The sequence below is a fragment of the Phaseolus vulgaris genome, chromosome 6 (genome assembly GCF_000499845.2).
Source record: "Phaseolus vulgaris cultivar G19833 chromosome 6, P. vulgaris v2.0, whole genome shotgun sequence".
Lineage (NCBI taxonomy): Eukaryota > Viridiplantae > Streptophyta > Magnoliopsida > Fabales > Fabaceae > Phaseolus > Phaseolus vulgaris.
Genome location: NC_023754.2, coordinates 23134853 through 23153268, shown reverse-complemented (window position 1 = coordinate 23153268; position 18416 = coordinate 23134853). Strand labels below are relative to the sequence as shown.

Genomic DNA, 18416 nt, shown 5'->3' with positions numbered 1-18416 from the left:
CTTAACCAATCTCATACAAACCAATGGATCAAGACACTGGTAAGAGTAGAAAAATTAAGCAGAATGTGACTTAAAAGTAATCTAAGACCAAACCGGTTAGAGATCTCACATTGATTAGAAATTAAGACATTTCATTATATATAAGTGGGTGCAAATCTACCTAACCTCATGAATTGATTTTATGAAATTGAGTTAGGCTTAAAGTTTACTTCGTAATAAAATCTTGAATATTTTATAATCTTCTAACAGTTATCCTCGTTAAGAAAGAAGACAAAAAGGAGAATGAGGCATCTCTCTTCCTTTGTATAGAAAAGATAATGCAATATAAAAAGTGAAGATTTGTAATGTTGATTCTAGGGTTGTAGCTATACGCATGTGTTGATGAAGATTGAGTTTGAAGTGATTAAAAGTTAAGATGAAATTAAGAAGTAGGGTTAATATTTAATATGATAGAGGTGAGGAAGCAGAGGTATCTTGTGAAATGTAAATTATGGATTGAGTTGAGAGAAACACGTTCCTGCATGACAGGCCAATGACACACAGATCCCAGAAAGCAACAAAATAAAACTGGGATTCTCTCATCAACACTTTTGTCTTCTCACTGCCAATCACTCTACCATGTGAAGCAGGCCTATAGTTTAATCAAACAACATTATAATATGATTGTGGAAATAATAGTATAGAAACAATGACTGGTAGGGGTGTTCAAATGCCAACCCTTCACACTCCTTTACCACTCCCACTTTCCCATTAAACTATTCTTCTTCTTCTTCTTCATCTTCGCACTTCGCACTGCCTCTTCTTCATGACGCCTCCATGCGTCACTCCTCTCCCTCACCCCTCCGCTGTCATCATGCATGCCAACTGTTTGAGACTTGCAACAAGTCACCAACACATTCTGATGCACCACTTAATCATCCTCAAAGTAGCCTTCCACTACTTCAATTTCTCTCACTCTTTCTATATATAATCTCTTTATTATACCAGTCATGAGTACCCTCAATTACTCATATTGCTGAATATTTTTTTTTTATCAGCAACAATAATTAAATAAGTAATTAGAAAAGCATGTTATCAAATGAGTTTAGAGGAGGAAGAGTTGTTGACTAGGTTGAATTCAAATTTGGAATTCATAGAAGTTTGTAAGGATTTTTTTAGTGGTTAATAATGAAATTAATAAAGAGGGATATTTCACATATATACTAAACATTTCATTTTGTCACACTAAATCGGAACATTTTCACTTTGTCACACTAAATCAAGACATTTTCAGCAAGCTTGTAAAATTACAATTTGGATATATATATATATATATATAAACTCTTAAATATAATAAATTCAGTCCAACTTTCAAGTCTAAAAATTAAAATTAACTCAAAATATTATCTCTTAATCCATAATAGATTGATGTACTTTTTGAAGTTTTATTCAAAACTCGTCCTAACCCATCCGATTGTCATCCTTAAAAAGGAATGCGTTCAAAAACTTATTTAAAAAATTTAAATTTATTCTATTTTATCAAATTTAATGGTTAATATTAACTCATATATAGATATGGTGGTTATGATTATTGAATATTCAAATAAAATAATCTTTATTTTTGAATCATCGTATTATTAATAGATTTAACAGCTATAAAAGTTTTACTTAACAAATTTAATAAGACATGAGTATTGCCTACTAAGCGTGTGAATTATAGTAGAAAGTTTATGTATATAGGGCGTGTTTGGTTCGTCCTAATTTGCAGTTTAGAATTAGTCAGCTCCATTTTTAATAATTAATTAAGAAGAAAGAAAGGCAATAGGAAAAAGACAAAATGACTTTATATCTGATAGGGTGGGGTTCTTGCACCCTACCACCAACCACAGTGCCTACTTATTAGGCTTAGCTGTAGAATTTCATGTACCATCAACAAACACACGTACATTAATTCTCTACATTAAATCCCCCAAAAAAAATTATAACACTTATATATTTATATGTTATATATACATAATAACGTTGGTGGTGAGCACATAATCATCATCAGTCATTACAACCACATTTGACTTCTTCATCTATAGTAATTTGTAGGGTACTAGTATTATTTATGTTATAGATTAAATATGTTTTATTTTCTTTATTATAATAAAAGATTGATTTTTATTTCTGATACAAATTTTATATAATTGAGATACTTATAACATAAAAATGATTGAAATAGGTCATTATGAACAATACAAGAAAATCATGAAATATAAACTAATTTTAGAGAAAAAAAATAATTAGTTTGCTATAATAACTAAATTAGATATCATTGTTGGAGATCCCACATCGACTAGAGATGAAGACAATTCATTGTATATAAGTTGGTGCAAACTTCAATCTCATGAGCCGATTTTATGAGTTTGAGTTAGTCTCTAAAATAGTCTCCAATTTAGTAACTATACCAACTAATTATTTTTTGTCTCTAAAATTGGTTTCTATGATTCAATTTAAAATTTTACTTCATCCATTTATAAATTAGTTATGTGAATATCAGTTTCCAAGTATATAAAAAAAATATTTTAATCACTTTTGTACTAACTTGTACTACAGTTAGATAGTCTAAAGTTTAAAAAAAAAGAAAAGTAATTTCATGTTATAGTACAAATAAAAAAGTATATTTAATTCTTATATTATTATAATTATGTTTGATTAGTTTCCCTATAATTTAAGAACATTTGAAAGAGTTGAGGAAAGGTGGTTAGGTTAAGTTGATTTGGTGATGATGAAGATGAGGATGTTATTAGTTGATAAGAGATGCACATTGGGAGTTGCAAAATAAGATCCCTTCCATGTGGGCAATCTTAATTTTGAAGTTTTATATACACATTAACTGAAAAACAGGATTAAGCCTTTGGGTGATGATGGGTCACGTGGCACTTTTCCATGTGCTATACATGACTTCACTTGCAAGGGGCAAAGCAACATTGTTGAATCCATTGGCCCTTATTTTGGGACTCATTTAGAGATCCTATGCCACAACCCTTTAAGTGCTTTTCAAGTTCAAGAAAAAGCCACTTCTACTCTTCCTTCACACCTCTTCATGCCCTTTTGTCTTTTTTCTATTCTCACACACACAATTTAGACCTAATTAATAATACTCATTGCTGAATTTGGGTGCCCTTGTTGTTGCTGTCTGAGTTGAGTTTTGCAAGACAAGTTCAACATGGAAGATTAATAGTCAATTAGACTGAAGAAGCACGTTAGTAGCTAGGTTGTAACTTTGAGATAGAAGCTATTTTAATTATATATTAGTAGGCTAATTAAGGTATTGGATAATGAATATCAATTGGGTCACCTTAACTAAAGGCATTAATTGAAAACACATTACATCTTTTGAAGGAGAGATCTAAATTATACTGTACAAAAGTAGACAAAAAAACAAAACAAATTTCACTATTTTCTCATCAAATTTTATGAAAATTATAATTTGGAAAGAAGTGTGAGAAGGTGGGAAGGTGAGTTTGAATTTAGGAACTGGAATGGCACAATCCCAATGCATGTACTGTTTAACATGTTAGCACAGTTGTGTGTCTGGGTGCAATCTGAGCCAAACATCATAATAAATAAAGCTACAATGCCCTATTTCAGTCAGAGAGATGAACAATCATGTACTGAGAAATACAAAATCTCAACCTCTCATTAATGACAACAACTGTTTAATAATCCAACACTACTTAACCCCTTTTGCTTATACATTAGGTTTCCTTGTTTAATGTTTAAAGATTTTAAGGTATTTTTGCAGGTGCGGTAACTAGTTTAATTCACATGTTTGATGAAATAAATGCAAAATACAAAAATTAAAGACTATTTAAAATGTGAACGAATTTTATTTTATAGATGTTTTTATAGATGGGTCGGCACATGTATGTAGCAAGCAATAAGTAACCATATCTGTCTATTTTTTTTTTTTTGTATTTCTTAATTGCATTCATAATAAATTTGAAACAATTTGCCACATTGTGTAGTTGCATTTAATTGTACATGTGCTTTCAACCTTCTTTAAGTTAGGGAACGCAGCCATCTTGTAATTGTAATTAAAATATAAAGAACAAGTAGTATATTTGAAAATTCACTAAAACAATAGACATTTATTTTGGATAGTTGAGGGATTAAAGTAAGTTTGTCTATGTGGGTTTTGGTCGGCATTAATTAGGGGTGTTTTTTCCTTAATCCCATCATTCTTCTTCTTGCACCCCATATTTTTCGAAATTTTGAAATAGTCCTTTGTAGGTGGGATTGTAGAGGTTGTTGTAGTAAAGATTGAGCTCGGCAGAGGTACGAGGGAGTTATTAGTGTGTTGAAAATGCAGAGGAGAGGGAGGGAGGCACTGCTGTGCTATGATATTTAAAAGCTGTCAGGGTTACTTTCGTCATTTCAGGTTTTTATGGGTACAATAATAACAATGATGGGGTGCAGGAAGAAACCCCCACTGTTAGTGGGTTCAATTTGAAGACAAATGCTTCCTATATCCAATCATTTTCAACCTCCATCCAACATATTTTTTTAATTTCCAAAAATTTCTTTATTTCGGAAATAAAAATTCGAAATTGAAAATAATATATTCTGGAAAAATAAATCCAGAAGAGATTATTGAGTTTCGAAAATAAAAATCTGAAAATAAAAATAAAAATTCTATTCTGGACAAAAAAAAATCTGAAATTAAAATAATACATTTCAGAAAAAAAAATCTAAAAGAGAGATTATTATATTCTGAACATAAAAATCTAGAAACAAAAATGAAAAATTCATAGAAAATCCATAATAAAAAAATTCGTTCCAGACAAAAAATATCTAGAACAAATATTCCGGAAAGGGGAATCAGAAGGTATTTTTATATGCATCTATTTTTTTTAAGAAAATTTTCGTCTTTTCGCTGGAATCGGATGCTGTGCAGGAAGCAATTGCCCAATTTGAAATGACACAACCTTTATTGGGCTCAACTCGTTTAGCTGAAAATCCGTTTTGAAATTTATGATTGAAATTCATTTTATTTGGTTAAAAGAGCTCTGGTTTATTTATGTGGAGTTTGTGAATCTGTTATTGGTTAATCTAATGAAAAGTTTGAATCTTGTATTTTTCTTTTTAATACCAAAAATGTTAATGAAATAAATAGAAGGCAGTGGTCACTATTATTGAAAGTTTTTTTGTAGTTATAAATAAGCAACAGTAAAAGTAAAAGCAATCCTAGGCAGGCACAGGTGAGAGAGGAAGAAGCAGAAGCAGAAGCATTCTGTGAGATGGTTACAACTTGCTCTTCCTTACAGGCCCCATCTCCTTAGCCTTTGCCCTCAGCAACGCCTTCTGTGTCTTCCCAGTAGCTGTCTTTGGCAATGGTCCAAACACAACTGATTTTGGAACCCAATAAGCAGGCATGTGTGACCTACAGAACTTAACTATGTCTTCAACCAAACCTTGCTCATTGCTACCATCCATGCCTGCTTTCAGTGTCACAAACGCACAAGGTGACTCTCCCCACTTCTCATCTGGCCTTGCCACCACTGCTGCCTCTAGTATGGAAGGATGAGAGAACAGAACATTCTCTATTTCAACACTGCTTATGTTTTCACCACCCGAGATTATAATGTCCTTTGACCTGTCTTTTATTTCTATGTATCCATCTTTATGCTTCACACCCAGATCCCCAGAATGAAACCATCCATTTGCAAAGGCCTCCTTATTGGCTTTGGGGTTCTTCAGATACCCTTTCATCACAGCATTGCCCCTCATCATAATCTCACCTACACTGGCACCATCAGCAGGAACAGGTTGCATGGTTTTTGGGTTCATAACTTCTAGGCCTTCCAAGGCTATGTACCGCACCCCCTGCCTTGCACTGAGCTGGGCTAGCTGTTCAACAGGAAGTGATTCCCACTCTGGCTTCCGAGCACATATGGTGGAGGGGCCATAGGTTTCTGAGAGACCGTATGTGTGAGTCACACGAAATCCTCTTTGAGACATTTCAGCAATCATAGATGGAGGAGGAGGAGCACCAGCTGTATTCACCTCTACAACATGGGGTAGAGGAAGGATGACTTCTTCAGGCGAGGCATTCACTATTGAGTTAAGAACCACTGGTGCTGCACAAAAATGAGTCACTTTGTACTTCCCAATGGCTGCATATATTGCCTTAGCTGTTACCTGTGTTAATGCCAAGACAGTGGTGAGTGAGTGGGGATGCATGTTAAACAAAAAAGAAACAGAGTAGAATAAACAGCAAAATCATAATTGATGTAGAAGAGCTCTAGAATCCTGATTTTGTCCTAAATGTGCCTTGAAACCGAGTTTGAAATGGAGTCTGAGAGAGTCGCTTTTGTAAAGTTAGTTTGCAAATGCAATTCATTTAAACTAAAGTTTGCAAACTTTAACACAACAAAATCACCTCAAATAAATTTACCTGTCTCATACAGATGTTAGTCCCACAAAGAGCAGCAAGTGTCCAAGGATAGCACCAGCCATTGCAATGAAACATGGGAAGTGTCCACAGATACACAGCACCTTCACTCATTCCCCAGTTAAGAGCTGCACTCAGAGACATGAGATAGGCCCCTCGGTGGTGTAACACCACACCCTTAGGACTAGCAGTGGTACCAGACGTGTAACCCACAGCAATGTTTGCCACTCATCCTGAGGAGGCTTCCACTTGAATTCAGGGTCCCCACCTTCCAGAAATGTCTCATACTCAACGGCTCCTCTGGATACACAGTGTCTCAGAACCTTGGGGTGGCAGTTTTCGTCACCAATGACAACTAAAAGGGGAGGCTTAAAGCTTTCGCTGTTCTCAGACCAGATTTTCAAGGATTCTTCTGCCACGGAAAAGAACTCTTGGTCCACGATCACTGCTGCTGTCGATGAATGAGCAAGAAGAAAAGCTATTGCTGGAGCGTTTAGACGAATGTTAACTGCGTTCAACACAGCTCCTGCCATTGGAATTCCAAAATGAGCTTCATAGAAGGCTGGAATGTTGGGTGCAATAACAGCTACCTGATGCCACCATTACATTACAACTCAACACACTTTAATGCAACAAAAAACAACAACATAAAATTCATATACAGGCTGCAACACAATCATCATGTTCTTAGGTACTACTTTTTAGGGGAGAGACATTGGAGGGATTCATACCAATAAACCATGAGTTAGTCATTCAAGAGACCATGACCCATCTCCAATCTAAGGTTGTGTTTGTAAATCTTTTATATATTACTCAATTTTCTGAGACTTTCATCTCATATTCATATTAATAAGAGTCTCTCCTCAAGTGATGTGGTTTTTACCATAGGTTTTACTACAACGGGACATGCTTGTCCCCATCTAGTGATTACCAAGATAAACCATCTCAACACACTTTTCCTGATCCTAACTGCGGCTGAGGTTTACCACAATAGAAAATGTTTGTCCCTGTCTACAACTCCAATGAACGTGAGGAGATCATAATATCACCTTCAACAAAAAAATCTTAAGACTTTGTGTTTTGGGCTGTAAATAACCCAACAGATGTTATTCCTTTCATCCATTAAAAAAATGTATGCAATTTAAATTAACTAGTGTTCTTAATTTTAGAAGAAACGAGACTATATTCATGAATGAAGAAGCTAATGTTCCTATCTGAAGTTATGGTTAGGTTAATCAGGTGTCTGAATTATTATTTATTTTGAATATTTGGTTGTGATTATAGAAGAGAGAGAACAGCAACATTAACATGAAGACAGTAAAAGAATAAGAGGTAGAAGAGAAGTACGGTGTTGGCGAGGCCGATGGAATGGTTAGAGAGAGCCGAGGCTAATTGACGGCAACGCTGGTAAGTCTGGAGCCACGTGTAGTGTCGTGATCCGTGGACGATGGATCTTCTGGTGGGGTGCACCAATGCTGCTCTTTCCAAGAACCACAGTGGGGTCAAAGCAGTGTGGTTGGCTTCGTTCTTGGGCAAATCGTCTATGTCGCGCTCCACACCCATTTGCTGCACCTTTCTCTCAACGAATCAAACTGAATCAATGTCCAAGGAGACTCAGAATATAACCGAAAAAACAGAAAAACACATCAAAACACTAACCTTAATGGATGTACGAATCACCTACCTTGTACCCACCCAAATTCAGCGACAAATTTACAGAAGATTTATGTATTTTGGTTACGTTTGTATTCATGCAGTTGGGTTTCTATTTATAGATCATCTCATGTATTGTCAGTGAAAAGATTTAATCTTTCAAATACACACGCATTTTGTATCTCTCCGTGAAATTTCATGACTCTTGATGAAGATATATGTCTCCAAATAATCACAACTATTCATTACACACTCGACGGGTCTTGATAATCCAATGGTTCTTAAATATTATTATGGGAGTGTGGTCGTAATTTGACAATTCCATTTTTGCTTTGCTTTCCTTCTTTCAATTTGGACCTTTGATAAGTAACGGACAGATTTATTTCACAGAATTAGGATGTGTTTGTTTGTGTGTTTCTTCGCAGTTTTCACCTCCATTGTGTAATCCAATGCCCACTCTTCTGGTTTCGCTTTCGTTTTTGCGTTCTCTTCTCAAAACCAATCCAAAACTCACAACTCAATGTTACCAATAACGTATCATATACTCCAGTAAACTTTCTTCAAATTTGCTTTTACTACATCGTTACATTTACATGCATATGATGCATTGTTCCTTCTTTCCATTTCAACAACTTCCTCGGTTTTCTGATTGCATAAACTTTTTGGCAACTTTTTCAGTGAAATCTTTATTCTATAAAGCAACTCCAACCCCATCTGCTTGGATTGAGCCTTTAAAATATACAACGTAGCTTGTTAGAACCATGCATTAGATGAAGCTGACATGGAAGTGAAAGTTGCTTAAAAATAATTAAGAGTTCTTAGTACTAACGAAATAAAGACCATATTTTTTCTAGCAAAAGCTATTATCAAAACAGCCAGAAAATAACGAAATAGATAAAGGAGAGGAAGAGTAATAGCATAAAAGTGATATTAGAAAACATGCATGGCCCATGCAGAGGAGAAGGGAAGGGTCACTCACAGTGAAGAAGGGAGGGGGAAGGAGAAGGGAAAGACAGGTGCTCCTCTCTGTTTCTTGGCATACCATTCACTGTGACTAAACAGGTCTTTGCTGAATTGAGTTTTTAAAGTGTAGATTTAATTGAAAAAAGTATATAAATTTGTTTTCATAATAAATGCTTTAAAATTCATAATATCACAGCTATTACTTCCCAACAAATCAGAAATTAATTTTAATTCCACCTCAATTAAGTGAGTGCAAGAAAAAAATATTTCTACATGTATTTGATTCATCTTTATATGTATAACAGCAATTTTCACTAATAAATCATTTCATTTTTGTTAAATATCCATATTAAATTAGCATTTAGTTATAAGAAATTAATTTTCTATAATTAAAAGTTAAAGTGCTTATAAAAAATTTGTAAAAGTTTAAGTTGTTTAAACTAAAACTAGCTTTGAAGCAAAATTTGAAAAGTACAATTTAACTTATGGTAGGATTTAAGTGAACTGGAACTAATCTAAATGAATTTTCTAATAAAATGATCCAATTCCTAACTAAATTACAAAGGTGGGGGTCGAGAACTTTATAGTTTTCAATTGTCAAAGTAATATTTAAACTCAAAGTTCATTTACTTTAATTTATTTAAGAGAAATGTCTACAGTTTATTTTGAGCTATTTGATATATTCCTTTTTATTATCCATTATAAAATGAAATCCCATGTTGGTCTTACTATAAGCAAAATGAAATTAGATTTAGTAATACTGAAATCAAAAGACATGTATTACTACATTATTTGGATTCAATTTATTACTTTACATAGTTGCAAGAGCTTTCCATAAAAACTCGTCTTGATATAGATATTAACATTAAATAATTAAGCTTGGAAAAGTTAATCTTTGAAAGATATTTCATATATTTTCCGGCCGCAAATAAGTTTCATTATATAAGTTAACGGGTTGGTAAAACAAACTACTTTTTTTCAATCAATAAGTGACTTCTTGGCATCATGAAAGAATGTAGTTACGCGCTTCTTCTGCATTAAGCAAGCAGAACTATCACAGGTCAGGCAAACTGAAAACATAACTTTTGCATTGCATTGAGACTGGACAAAGGGGAAAAGAAAAAGCAATATGATCACACTCAAGTTGAATCTGAAATATTCTGTAGGACAAAAAATGGAAATATGACCCAGTCCCAACTCCCAAGTTTCCTGAATAAAATAGCAAAAGACAGCACGCATTTCTCGCATAGTCAAAACCCATAAATTCTGCACAAAATATTACTATAAACACGTTTTCCATGAAGATATGGAATCAGGGTACAAATTTAATGTCTTTGAAGTATTCATGCTCCACAGCGATCCTGGCGGTAATTCTTTTGCTGGGATCCAAGCATAGCATACTCTGGAATACAATAAACATTTTTTTATCAGAGAATACAATAAGGCGATGGTTCATACGATAAAGCGTCACAGGAAATCACATATTAGAAATACCCCGGACCCAAAAAGGATGATAGTATCTAAAATGCATGAATGGATTGCTATAGAGGATTGAGGAAAACTTATTAGAGGACAAACGTCATGAAATCTTTCATTCCATTATTACATGATAAATCAAATACTGGAATGCGTTTCTTAATAATAATAATAATCTCACCACACAGCTGGTGCCTAATAAACCAACCATGGAGCTAGATATGTTCAAAAGGCAAACAAGAGCCTCAACGGTCATTTACTAGCATCTCCCTTTAAGATTAACGAGAAAAACAAAGATAAATCTCTCTTCTTCCCCTCTGCTTTCAACTTAATTTATATTGTCATATATTACCGAAGGGAATGCTGGGAAACAAGTATAGAAGGATTTCAACAGTAAAGTGTTTTGTAAGAAAATGAAAATTATAGGAGGAATCAAGTTACTCAAAGAAAAACTTATATGAAAGTTATTCCCCATCCTTACCCTTCATTTTCTATTAATCTAATATAACCATTAAAATGAATTACTTATTAAAACCGATAGACTAAGAAAAATAATAATAAGGATGAATAGTAACTCTCTTAAAGTAACTTGATTCCTCTTCATTACAAAATTTTAGATAGAAATTCCTGTTGATTGCACAAAATCAAATGGCTGGAAGTGTTGACCCTTGCACCAGTTAGTAATGGGATTTGACCAATGGAACTACTGAAAACACTTACAAATTAAGGGTCTTATTAGATAGATAGTAATAACTAGGAAATATAATACACTAAAATCGCCAAATACACATTAGAACTACCAAATACCTTGACTTCTAAGCTACATACAATCAGGTGTGACAGGATACTACTATCGAATACTTACTCGTTTACTATTTCTTCTGGATTGATTTCTCATCTTGTTTTTTTTTTTTAACAGAACCGAAAGTACTCTCCTAATTAGTAAGGAAAAACACATAAATTTATTTCATTCTGTCCTAGATTACTTTTTTTATGGATATATTAGAGGCATTGAACCCAAGTATATTCTGTACTTGGGAGAAGGAGTATAAGAAAATCTAGTGGAGAATTGAACCTCTTGATAACATCGCCACAATCCAGCCTTAGACACCGAGGCTGGTGGCGGTTGAACTATATACTTATTTGCACTATTTTTAATAATGCCATGAAAAAAGAATACTATATCACATCTTGTACTTACAGAAAGAAGATTAAGACCAGCTGCATCCAGATTTGGAACCACAGTTGCTAAGTCCTGCAAAGTAAAAGATAAAGCTAAATTCTTACTGGATGAAGAACAAAGCAATTAATCCAGGTTCAAGACAGCCACAATTACCTTAGGTGGCCATTTGGGAAATGTTGATTTAAAATCCGGTAATGCAGTAACTCCAGGCCATGTTTCTTCATTTGGTGTACCCAAGATTCTTCATATAAGGACAATATGTACATACATATTAGTACATATATAGATATATGAAGCTTTGATTACTCATTTGGGGGAATTGGAAGCAAATATTTATTTGACTATGTTTGCCATTTCTCAAATCTATTAACAGGTTTTGATACTATGATGAAAAGTTTTTAATTCAAAAATACTTAGTTTGCTAAATTAAAAAAATTCACAGATTAATTATCCTTTTAGGATAAAGACTAAATAAAGACGGGAGACTTTATACGGGTATCACAAATTTCTAATATTTCCTGAAACACTTCCTTCAACTGCAGGAACCAAAACAGGAAAGGTCTCTCTTCTTCTCCATGTCCATCAGCTCAAATGCAATATAATCATAGTCACTCCAATCAATAAAAAATTGCTTTTATTTAACTTCTTTTTCAAAATCAAATTAAGAAAAGTTGGTCAGGCATAATATTTGAAAAAAAAAATGCTTCCATATAAGGAAAACTATTTGTTTTTTCACTGTTTCTTGTACAAACGTTGAAAACAAGAAACAAGTGAAAAACAAAATGATAATTTTGTATTTAGTTGTAAAACAGAGAATGACAACAGTACATGTCTCCTTAAACCAAACAAACCTTAGGGTCTTTCACTCACCTATACCAAAGTTACTATTAATTATTGAATATTCAGAATTAAGTCTTCCCAGATTAACCGTGGATCCTTGCAACAATTAAACATCAACTTTGCTACTTTTTTTCTCACTCTTTTCATCGATTGGTCTATCCTAGGTGGCTCATGTTTGGTCTGATAGACACAAGCATCTGCAGCAGTAACATCAAATATTTGTGTGGTTTATGACCCATAATGGCAGTATAGGAAACCAGTGTTACTTCATAAAATAACTTAGCTCATAGTATTTTCACGTTTATGTACATGAAATACTTGGCTAGCTTTGGCTTTGAATTAAAAAAAAAATCAATGAATTGAAAATTTAAAGAAAGCATTAACATGAACATAGTGCAGAATAGAAATGAACATTTTGATAATTCAAACCTAACATTGCAATACAAGCAAACTGCAAAGACTATGTCCTGGAAATGTGGAGAAACTGTAAACTATCCACAGTCAAATGGAGACCAGACAAATATATTATAAGTAATTAGTAAAGTTCTTATGATCTTATGTTATTGATATTGTTATAAATACGGAAATAAAGATTCTATCTTTACAATTACAGATATCAAGATCATATCTATATAATTACAGCTATCAAGAACATATTTGAATTATTAGTAACATTTATTATTTATCACCCAAACCATGATTTTAAATACCTAGCTATAACGCCACTATAGCAATGTAGCGGTGAGGAACAGCCCTACCAGATACTGGGGCTGGTTTGGTATTGCAGGCATAACAGACCAAATAGCGGCTGAATAGTGACTGCAACAGCCTCTATGGAAGCGCTTTGTTGATCATATACAGCTATTATATTTTTATTATTATTTTTTAGTTGATCATATTATATATTGTGTTTTGATAGGAACCAGGGTATCAAAGAAAAGAAATAGCTAAGTTGGTACTAGTATGTATCACAGATAAGTTCCTCTATAAAATGGAATTACAGAAATCGAACAGAGGAACAGTAAATGACTATGTATGGATTACAAATATAGAATAACAACAAAGCAAGTAAATACAACAAACACCAGGATGATGACAAGCCAGTCTCTCCTCAAAATTACCACCCAAAACCTCAGAATAGTTCCTCCTTTCATTTGGGTACCGTCCCTCCTTATACACTCATTTTCTCTCTTCCTTTTGGCCCCACCACTGCCCTCTCATATCACCCTCCCCGCTCTTTTGGCGTGCCACAACCTAACATGTTTTTAAATTTTTTTCTAGTTTTAATATTATTATAATTTTACTATTATTATAATTTTTAATATTATTATTTTATATAATATGTTTTACTTAAACAAAAAAAGCTATCGGACTCAAACTTCCCAACAATCCAAATAGCAAGAGGGGGGAGGGCGGGGGGAACTAATATGACCCAACCCACTAATAATATGTAGCTTATGCCGCCCCTATCAATGAAAGGTACAAGAGAACCAAATGGGAGCATTGTGAGGTTGCTGAGGCTGTCCAGGCCAAAACAGAGGAAAATGTTAATACCCAAAACAGATCTGAGAAAAACAACACTAGCAGAGATCTGGTCATGCACTAGAAGTATAACTGAAGTTCGAACGTTAACACCAAAAACAGACTTAAGCTTACAAGAGAGAACCAGTGAACCACAAAATCGTGCCCTGGGTCCATTCTACATAAATCGTGACCCAAAAACAAAGAAATCTGGTGCCATTTCTAGTTTTTTCCTAATATCCAACTGGGCTCTCCGAATCAACTCTAAACCGTAGTAATTAAATATCAAAAAAGAGACACGACATCCTTTTTTTGTTACCTTATACTAGTTTATTTATAGATTATAGAATTTTGGGGAGGGTAGAGCTTTAAGATTCAGAGAAAGTAAAGAGAAGGGGAGTCAAACAGGCAGAAGAGAAAGACTGATACCACGCAATAAATTTGTTCAATAATTCAATAACTACCAAAACTGAAAACAAATATTCAAAGGGTCAAAACTGAAGACTAACTTTTCAAGGATTCAAACTGTCACCAACACATCAAAAAACATTTAAATTTCACATATAAACAACAATACGTATGAGTGCACATTTCAATGCATGTGTAAACTTTCCCCTCCTCCAAATAGATGTACCAAACAGTATTAAGATTCTTCAATCAAATCCAATATAAATACATAAAAATGTGCCAGTTTAAAAGGTCTAGAGACAAATTTGAGACTGCTGGATAATCACCTGAATATTTTAAATAATTCATCAATCTCAGAGTCCCCAGGGAACAGAGGTCGTCGGTTTACCATTTCTGCAAATATACATCCCACTGACCAAACATCAACTGGGGTAGAATAATGACGAGACCCAAGCAATATTTCTGGAGCTCTGTACCATAATGTCACCACCTACAAACAATTATAAAAACTATAGATACAGTTTGGGAATAAATATGATTTATTCTAAAGCTCGTAAAATGGACTACTGCAATAATACCTTTCCACAAAATTGATTCATACACATAATCTTCTATTAAATAATTTTAATTAAAAAATAAAATAAATACATTAGTATTCAATTAAGAAAAGTTTAGGGGACGGGTCAAGGCATGACACAAAAACTTTGGCTGGAATCGAACTGAGTCCTTTCAGGTGAAGCAGTTTGATTCTACCCATTGAGAAAACCCTCAATGGATAATTATATAATGTTGCTGGTATATTAAAAGAGTAAACAAAAAACAGAGAGCAATCACACTAACATTCTTGATTACTTATTATAGTGAAAATTGTTATATATACAAGTTCAATGTATGGAAATTATCAAATTAACATAAAGTGAACAGAAGCATTCTATGAATACCAATTTAGTGGATTGTTTGAAAGTGACCAATGATCTTTCAGGATAGCAAAAAAGCTACCATTGACAGATGAACTTTCAGTATTCTCAAAGACAAGCAATTTACAAAATGCTAAATTTCAAAAATTGAGGAAAATCAAATTTATGTAGAGAATCATCCCATGGTTATATTCAAGTAAGGTCTCAAAAGAACCATTCAATTAAAAAATATATTAAAGGAAAGAAAAACAATAACAGTCTTATTCCCACTAAATGGGGTCAACTACATGGATTACTGACCACCCTTGTACACAATCTTGCATAATATATAGTAGACAACACAAACAACATCAACCCCCAGTAACACAACAAGGCTGAAATATTGATTTTTAGCTCAGGAGCAGAAATATCAAACTACCAAATATAGTCTTGAAGATAAGTCATGTAGCTTTAGCATTACAAGGAAATAAGATTTCCAACAACGTTCAGAGTTCCAAAAGATGCAACTTTAGAACACGGTATATGGTCATGTTATTTTCTCATGCGAAACCCATTCATTTAATTTTTTATTATCTCCATGGCTGACAAGAAGCACAAAGGTAGCACACAAACCTCATGAGTAAATGTCCTGACAGGAATGCCAAATGCCCTAGCCAATCCAAAATCAGCAAGCTTTAAGGAATTTGTACGGCGATCTATCAACAAATTCTGTGGTTTCAAGTCTCGATGAAGAACTCTGTGTGAATGGCAGTAAGCAATGCCACAGAGAATTTGATAAAGGAACATCTACAGAAACGATCATTAAAGAATTCAAATTCCAAATCCAAACTGGTATTTTCACCAAAATTAGCATCACCTAATAGAATCCATGACAAAATAGATTTTACATTTTCGGTGGATGTTAAGTTGGAAACATTTAACCATAATCTAACCTACAAACAATGAAAAGGGAAGGTAATGGGAACATCATACATGGCATCTTAACTGAATAAATAATCACAATAGGATAATAGGCAGGCTGTCAGACAGACAACAAGGAAGCCAAAACCAATGAAATACATGATAGCTGCATCTCAGCACAGAATCTTAATTTCCAAGCAGAATTAACCTGAACCAACACAGTAAAGCTTTCTTTAAACCAACTACTCAAGATAACATTATAATTTTGAGCAACTAGTTAGTGGACAGGTCCAACCAAAATCCTAAAGGAAAAACTTAATCAACTGAACATTCATTTTCTGAAATAGGAAACTTTGAAGGACAACATCATACCAATCAAGTAATGAAAGATATTCTACAAAACTCTTCCACTCATCACAAAAACTATTAGACTCACAATATGTATATATCTGCATTTGATTTGAAAAGCTCAAATTAAGTAGCCAACCACAAGGTTATTGATCATCAATAACCCTCATATTGTCTTCATTTGGTTTAGGAAGGGCAAGCCAGATAATAAGAAACCCATATATGTGCTTGCCAGATTAGATCCCTTGCTAACTCTCACAATTATAACTCAAGTTACCGAAATATATAATCCGAGAAAAGAAAACCACATGTGCCACTCACTTTTACTTGCCGTGGATCTTTCACAAACTCTGGAGATGAATCCATGTGCTTCTTTAGATCCAAGTCCAGATACTCAAAAACCAGATACAATCGCTTCTCACTGTGCACTACATCCTGCAACCTGTCATCCACGCAACCACAGAGCACAACTCAATAACGAAATGACTAAAAGGAAGAATGAGATTAAGAATAGCACATAACACAGCAACATTAAAATAGACGTTTTTCAGAGCTGCCAGGACACACAAAGCTGTACAAACATTGTTGGAATTGAGCTAGACCAAAAGCAGGAGTAAAAATTAAAATGTTGACAAGATTGTAAAAATTAAACACCACAACCAGTTCACCTAACATAAACAACAACTGAATGGAACTAAAGTATCAAAAACGGGTTATCAATTGTTCAACTAATCCAAACCCTACACAGTACACCTCCAAGCAACAAAATGAAAGCACCTCCTTCACTGATTACCCTTCAGAAGCTAAAAACTCCGAGGCAAAGCAGAAACAAAAATTAACAACAAATAGCACGCGGCAACAGCACTATAAACCCTCCAATTCGAGCATCGATAAGGAGACATTGCATTGGAACAAAAAAGCAAAGGAAACGACGAATACCTAACAATGTTCCTATGCTGCATCTCTTTGAGGAGCGAAATCTCGCGAATGGCGGTGCTGGGAACCCCCTCGTCCTCCTGCTCGAGGCGAATCTTCTTGAGGGCGATGGTCTCATTGGTGACGCGGTCGCGAGCCTTGTAAACGACGCCGTATGTACCCTCGCCTATCTTCTCCACCTTCTCGTACTGCAAAATGAAAACCGAAATTAACGCAACAATTGTGAGCGGAAAGTGAAGAATGGAAAATCGATGCATTGCTTAACCCCAAACCTGTTCCATGGAAGATCTGAGAAGAAACAAGGGTGGAGCGGTTTGCAGTCACTCTCTCACGCACACTCCACTCTTGTCACTTCTTCTCTTTCTCTCTCTCTCTCTCTCCCCTTTCACTCTTCTCAACTCCTTCTTTTCTTTCCTCCCCTACCCTTTTCCCTCTTTTTTTTGTTTAATGTTTTTCTTTAATTATCATAATATTGTTTAAGAGATTTATAATATTTTATTATTCTTTAAACAAAGAATCAAACATAACAAAACTATATTACATATACTATAATAATATATTCTAATTTTATTGAAAATGACAAGTCACAATTATGACAACCTCTTCATCCATTGGTCTCTTTTTTTTCTCTTGTTATTCACAGACCTTTTGTTTACGTTGAGATATAAATTTCCCACAAATTCTTGAATTTTCGTATTCTATTAAATTCATCCAAATAAGCCTTCTTTTTCTCCCCTAACCAAACCCAACACTACAAAATAAAGGTTATATAACATTTCTACAAGGTACTTTCAGATTTATTGACTTACCTGGTTTTTTAGTGTTTTTTATTATTGTATTTTATCTTTTGTCA

At 34.1% G+C, this 18416-nt stretch overlaps 1 protein-coding gene and 1 pseudogene across 1 annotated transcript; both read right to left on the bottom strand.

Annotated features, from left to right (window-relative positions):
* Window positions 1-5148: 5148 nt before the first annotated feature.
* On the bottom strand, window positions 5149-8030 carry LOC137831981 (acetate--CoA ligase CCL3-like; annotated as a pseudogene).
* A 2075-nt stretch (window positions 8031-10105) lies between these two features.
* Window positions 10106-18173, bottom strand: LOC137831983 (cell division control protein 2 homolog). Its single transcript, XM_068639920.1, has 8 exons — window positions 17836-18173; window positions 17567-17751; window positions 16949-17069; window positions 15992-16165; window positions 14789-14952; window positions 11847-11934; window positions 11712-11765; window positions 10106-10436 (listed from the first exon to the last, which is right to left on the bottom strand). The coding sequence occupies exons 1-8, from the start codon at window positions 17842-17844 to the stop codon at window positions 10347-10349; spliced, it is 885 nt and encodes a 294-aa protein (XP_068496021.1). The 5' UTR covers window positions 17845-18173; the 3' UTR covers window positions 10106-10346.
* Window positions 18174-18416: the final 243 nt, after the last annotated feature.